This window comes from Vigna unguiculata, chromosome 8 (genome assembly GCF_004118075.2).
Source record: "Vigna unguiculata cultivar IT97K-499-35 chromosome 8, ASM411807v1, whole genome shotgun sequence".
NCBI lineage: Eukaryota > Viridiplantae > Streptophyta > Magnoliopsida > Fabales > Fabaceae > Vigna > Vigna unguiculata.
Genome location: NC_040286.1, coordinates 16,467,877 through 16,474,773, shown reverse-complemented (window position 1 = coordinate 16,474,773; position 6,897 = coordinate 16,467,877). Strand labels below are relative to the sequence as shown.

The following is a 6,897-nucleotide window of genomic DNA, read 5'->3' as shown; positions in this document are numbered from 1 at the left end:
AAAATACGTTCAACAACTCCTTCAAAAGGCCAATATGATGGATGCTAACTCTCAAATCTCACCCATGGTTTCATCACCAAACTCACAGCGGATGGCACCACTACCTTTCAAGATCCAACCCTTTAAAGTTAAACATTATATAAATAAAAGACTCAGGAATTCGTTACCTTAAGATTTTGTTTAAAAATATGTTAAATGTTTTAAATGTGTTATACTAGTGTTATAAAACTTTTTTGTTTCCATATATCAACTTTTCTTTCATGCTTTTCTTCTTCCCACCTCCCGCTCAGAAACCTTTTGGAGGTTAAAAAAAAAATTTAACTCTTAAGTTTTAGAGAGTCCAGATATTTTTAAACTTTTTTTAAAATTCCGCAACATATTTCGTCGAATTTTCTATCATGGACATAATATGTCAATGTAATTTACGTTTTTATATATATTTTTATTTCTCAAGATATAGAAATAATATTCTATAACTATTTTTAACTTTTACATAATATATATTCTTTAAATATTTTTTAACTTTTACACAATATTCTTTAGATATTTTTGAACTTTTACACAATATTCTTTAGATATTTGTGAACTTATACATAATGTTCTTTAGATATTTTTGAACTTATATCTATTTATAAATTGTTTAGTGTATGATATGTTTTATTTCGTGACTTTTTCTTTTTCCATATTCATTACTTCTAAAAAACAACAGGGGCTAAATAAAATAAAGCTGCAAATTGATAAGGATTAAATCTAAAAGTTACAATTTGATTTGAGGGACTAAATTTAAAATACTGAAACATTTATGGAAACAAAAAATTGTTTTAACATTTGACTGTGAGGTGACTATATCATGTTACTACAACGTGACTCTTACAAGGGTGAATTTAACATTAGAGACAACTTGTTATAAAGAAATAAACGGGGAACATTTAGAGTAAAATCGACGACATATTTATAGTAGCAAAAGCTTTAATACAAAATGATCTAATTGGAGAAGTAAGACAACCCCACGATATGTTTAAGGTTACCACAGACACATGCGTTGACACATATTATTTGAAATTACTATTCAATCATGTTTGGTCGTGGAAAAAACATTAAACATAAGGGTACGGCACAACGCAAGATTTCGAATTCTGAATGGCGCACACGATAATTGTCCTCTGAAACCACACATTCGTTTACAAAAATATTAGAAAAAGAAAAAAAATATGTGGAGACGTAGATGATATTTACTGAAAAATAAAATGAGTAGGTATGACTTTGGTAATTACTAATGCAAGCAAAAGGATTTAGAGCCATTCATGCATGGAAGCAAATTTGTTATATAAATATAAACATTGCAAAATAGGTCAACTTTAGTTTAGGTGTTCTCATTCGAACAAGGTTCTATGTCCCCTAATTAAACTCTCTCCAACCATCAATAACCGTATTTCCCTCTCATTAATTCTCTCCATATTATCTTTTGTTCCTTCTTCATAGCTTCTTCTCTGAGAGCCTCAAAACTCAGCCAGCACCCGAAAATGTCAAAGGCGGTGGTTTATATCCTAATAGCCACCGCCGTGTTGCTCTACAAATGCTTGTTCCCGTTGAACCAAGACGAACCAAAGGGTCGTCTTAATCGCAGGTTTGGGTACAAGTTACTTGAACGAGCACCCAACTTTGACCCTCTTGTCACAGATATTGAGAGAGAGGTTGAAAAGAAAACAACACATTCGGAACCTGTTCCTCGTACATCGACCACTTTGGACACTACCTCGTCCCCCAATGATGTTTCAGGGACATACCAATATCTTACATCTGGCGGTAAATTGAACACCACGTTGAGATTGATCATCTTGTTCCCTTTGTTAGATAGAGAACCCAAAGATGGGGTGGTTGGTTTTGAAGAGTTAGAGGCTTGGATTACTCAGCGAGCATCAGAGAGATTAGATTATCTCACGCAAGCTGAGCTTGATTCCAAAGACAAGAATGGGGATTTGGCCATTTCTTTTAAGGAGTATTTACCTCAGTTTTCTGAAAAGCATATAGGTAACGTAATATGTTTTTATATATCGTTGGGTTTTAACTCTTATTCATCCACCTTCATCCTTCATCTTCATGTTTTTATGTTTTTTAATTGATTTTACGTAATACATTACTTGATTTTATGTTTTTTAATTGAATCCGTGCATGTGGCTTTTGTCATTTTTCTTTTTTATTCATTTTTTTTTCACTTAAAACCAGCGATGATTGATAAATTTGACGTTGAATTCTTACTATATGCTAAACCAGAGGAAAACAAAATGCTGCATGGCGAAGCAGGATGGTGGAAAGAAAGATTTCACGTTGCAGACGTTGATCACAATGGGCTTTTGAACTTCACCGAACTTAGAGAGTATAAATAATTCATCACTTTTTCCTTTTCCTTTCTCTTTTCTATGTTGTTTTCAACATATACCTGAAGAAATTCGTCTCCTTTTGCAGTTTTTTGCATCCAGAAGATAGCGAAAATAAAGAAACCCTAAAGTGGATGTTGAGAGATAGGCTAAAGTAAGCCTTATTTTTTAATTGAAAAATGGTTAAATATCTTTTTGTTTTTTTCTACACCATTTTTTTGTTCTAATTGGTCATACTAATAATTTTTTTAGGGTTAATGAAAGAAAGTTCAATATTCTGAATGATAAATTCCTGTATATACATATTGACTTGGTTATGATATAGGCGCAAGGACGATGAAAAAGATGGGAAAATGAACTTTAATGAATTTGTAGATCATGTATATGGTACATACGAAAGTTATATGACCTTCGAAACTAATGGAGGATCGATACCTTCTCCGGAAGAGAAATTTTTGCAGCTTGATGTAAACAAAGATAAGTGAGTTTTTCTTTCCTGCCTCAAAAGGTTTTCGAAATAATTACTCAATATTTTGAACTCTGTATTCTTTTTATATAAGCTAATAATAAGATTTAGTGTTATTATTAGGAAATATTGCTCCTGCTTATTATCAAAATTTACATTTTCTATATATTTGGCAGATTTTTGTGTCCAGAAGAATTGATTCCAATACTTTCTTATATCTACCCTGGCGAGCTAGCTTATGCTAAGTATTTCACATGCTTTTTGATGAATGAGGTTAGTTACCAATCCATGAAGACATATATTTAAGTGAAATAAGGATGCCAGAAGAGTCAAACACAAAAACAATTATATTCAAAATAATTTCTTAAGAAATTTTATTCATTAAAACTTGATTGGTGGGTGAAAATAAAATTATTATTGAGTGAATGGTGTTTTGAAAGTGATATTAATTAAATTTATTTATATTTATAATTAAGTTCACCCTAATTCCATTTATATTTCAACAAATGACAATTTTTGAAGAAGGTAGTTTTGGATGTGAGATCTTTTATTGTGTTTGATGCAGGCTGATGATAATGGAGATAAAAAGTTGACACTCCAAGAGATGCTTGATCATGAATCTGTTTTTTACAATACAGTTCATGCAGATGGCCACCAAGAAAGTGACGATGAACATGATGAGCTTTGATGTATGAACCAAGTTACCAGAAAAGTTTAACGTATTTCAAATAGCAACCTAGCTGTTCTTCTTATTCATTTTTGCTTTGTAATATAGAACTCAAACACAATCAATTTTTCCTTATTCCTCAGGACCCATGATAAACATTTTAAATTTGTCTGCGGGCATTATTGTCACAAAATTTACTAATCCTAATCTAAACATTCGCTTTTAATTATTAAACCATCATTAATGGAAAATGTTGGGTTTTCGGTATGAGAAACTTAATAGAGATTTGACACTAATAAACATTTTATACAGGAAAATAAAGACACCACTTCCAACCTAATACATTTTTCTAGGAGACATTGGAGAGATTTACGCCAATGAATTAGAAAGACCAAACACCATTTCTAACAAAAACAATCTTAAATTTATATAGATGTGTGAGTCTTGTTTCTTACATATATAATGCTTTTAAGGCTCATTCAACCAAACTCTCACTTAAAATCATAATAAAAAGAGTACAAAATATTTATTGAAGAAAGTCAAACCATATCATTTCATATTTTGTTTTCTTTATCATTTCATTGTCATTTCAAAAAAGTGTTGGAAGCAATTATAAATATGAAATTCAATATCCGAGTATATATACTTGAAAAAAAAAACTAGAGACTAAATAAATTTACTACATTATTCTTCACTTTAAAAAAAATTAACTGAGTCTGTTATCGGCATGAAATATTTTTGTGGGTAGCCATCTTCTTCAAATGTATACTATGTAATATTACGTAATCAAAACAAACAAAGGGGTGAGATTCACTTGGCCAGAAAAATAGTATGAGAAGCAAACATTCTTTATGCATAGAATTAAAAACTCCTTTCACAAATATTACCATCACAATTGCATATGCAAAATGCACTGCATGCAGACCCATATGTATAAACTACTTCAGGCAAAATGGTTTTCAAATAGACGTGAGTTCATAAGGAATGTGTATTGGTTTATTTTAGAAAAGTAATTTTCAAAACAAGGAAATTGTTTAACTTTTATTTCTTGGCTCTCTATGTGTGTTTAACTTTTATTTCTTGGCTCTCTATGTTGAGAATTAAAGTGTAACACAACCCAACCAATATATAAAAAATCAAATAAAAAAAAAAAACATTCTCACTTTAAGGATAAGTCTCCATATAGCCATGTGAATGAAAAAATATATATGCTTTTTATCTACAAATGATTTTGACATTAGATAAGTGAATCATTTCCCATAAAACATTCACTACAAGAAAACATTAAAATAGCTTCCCATCTAAACCCACTCAAAAGCAAAAAAGAGACATATTTATGTCAGGTTTGCGTGAGAATATTGCTCATCCTCTAAACCTTTGGAAGCTATGGTAGTTTTGAGTGGATTATAATATCCGATTTAACTTGCGACAGTTACGCCAACATAACACTCGCACTGCATTAATTTATGTTTTAAAATTAATGGTTGGGTTAGATCTATATTTTATTTTGATCCCATTTACTTGCACTTTTCTGTTCTTTTTCTCATTCCTCCTCGCGTGGTTATTGCTATCTGAAGCTACTTGGATCATGGTGGTCAATGCCTCGGTGATCATGGTGGTTGGCGTGGAAGTTACAATGGTAAGATCTTGCTTGACTACGTGGAAGACTCCTCTTTTTCTCATTTATATGTTACTCTATTTGTAACATATAGTCGGTTAAAGTCTTCTCCATAGAGTAGTAAAACGGATTTTCATTATCATCCTGATCATTTCCTGGACAAACACTCACCTTTGGTGGTTCATAGTAAGTTATTTCATCCCTTATCAGAGAAAACATTCTAAACTAGAATTTGTAGTCCCCATATAATTGTGATACATGACATCATTATCATGTATATGATAATAAGATATGATTTCTGGAATTCCATGTCTAACAAAGATCCTTATAGTATATGGTCCCTCTATATACACTTCATGATGCTTCCCCATTAGGTCATACATGTCTACTTTCATATATGTGTCTACGTTCTTAGAGTTAAAATTTTCTCTCCAAAAGTGTGAAAATGCATGGTGAAATATTATAGATTCCTGTTTTTAAAAAAGGAACAAAACATATCATAATAAGTATTAACATCAATATTTAAAAATACAAATAACTCAAATTTACCTTTTGTACTGGAAAATTTACACAGAAACAGGTGAAGAATTTAATGGATATGTGAGACTTAGGAAAGTCAGTGGGTTTCTTCGGAATAGGGTATTCTATCTTAGTCTAATCAATATAAAAAAATTCTTAACCAAAAAACAATTGTCTCCTAAATAACATATGGTTAGAAATGTGTTGTAGCTTAACTTATACAAGCTTACTAATTCAAAGGTTCGAGGAAACTTTCTTTGAGCCAGTAATGATTCATCCATATATATTGCCAAAACATTTCCTTCAAGATCCATAAAGTTGAAATGTTGAAGACGAATTTTGATTTCCCAATAAACAAAGAAGGCATGCTCAAAACTTATGTATTTATGCCAAATCATCAAATTTATCAAAGGTATAATTATAAATAAAACTTCATAACATATTCACAATACCAATATATCTGTTTTATATCAATCTTGTATTGGTTATAACGTATTCACTATACCAAACAGTGTTCAAATTGAGGTTTTGCAAGATAACTTTATACTTTATCTAACATAATACAAGATGGAATGGATGAATGAATTCTGATAAAATAGTAGGAAAAGTTTCTTCCAGTTAAGCTAAAAAAAATTGGTTTCTTGGTGATGTAATCTTTTACAAGAAAATCAAAGAGCAAAACACAACTTTCAACCTTTATGTAACCATATAAAAAGAATTTCAGACTTGAAATTGGATTAACTTTCAGGATAATGCAAGGTATGAATGAAGACTCAAGAAATGACATACTAAGAAAACTTTACCTTTTTAGTATTAAGAATGGAAAGCCAAAACGAATAGAAGTTCCTCAAGCAGTTAGTAGAAGAAGAAGCCATTTGAATTCGATACTAGAAAAGGGATTTGTTTTAGACGGTTCTATAACTATGGTAAACTAAACGTCAAACAAATATATATAATCATGAAAAACTAACGTTTCAAATAAATTTTTTTAGATGGCCTCAATGTGTGTGGAATTTCAAAGACCAAGCACAACTTATTTTAAATATAAATATAAAATCTAACCTTTTGAACTGAATGTAATTAAATGGACTATAAGAAATGATATAATTTATGATACTTAAATCTAACTCGTACTTTTCTACTATATATACAATAACATACTCATTATAAGCTTTCATTAATTTGACAAGACATTATACCAAAAATTTGCAAGATAAAAATAAAAAAACAATTTCATTTTCGCGCCATT

The 6,897-nt window shown here is 30.5% G+C and overlaps 1 protein-coding gene across 1 annotated transcript; it reads left to right on the top strand.

The window, feature by feature from the left end:
- The first annotated feature begins 1,400 nt into the window (after positions 1–1,400).
- Positions 1,401–3,656, top strand: LOC114195654 (reticulocalbin-2). The gene is made up of 6 exons (XM_028086195.1): positions 1,401–2,031; positions 2,275–2,377; positions 2,467–2,532; positions 2,704–2,859; positions 3,021–3,117; positions 3,410–3,656. Exons 1-6 carry the CDS (start codon positions 1,524–1,526, stop codon positions 3,530–3,532), a joined length of 1,053 nt encoding a protein of 350 aa, XP_027941996.1. The 5' UTR covers positions 1,401–1,523; the 3' UTR covers positions 3,533–3,656.
- Positions 3,657–6,897: the final 3,241 nt, after the last annotated feature.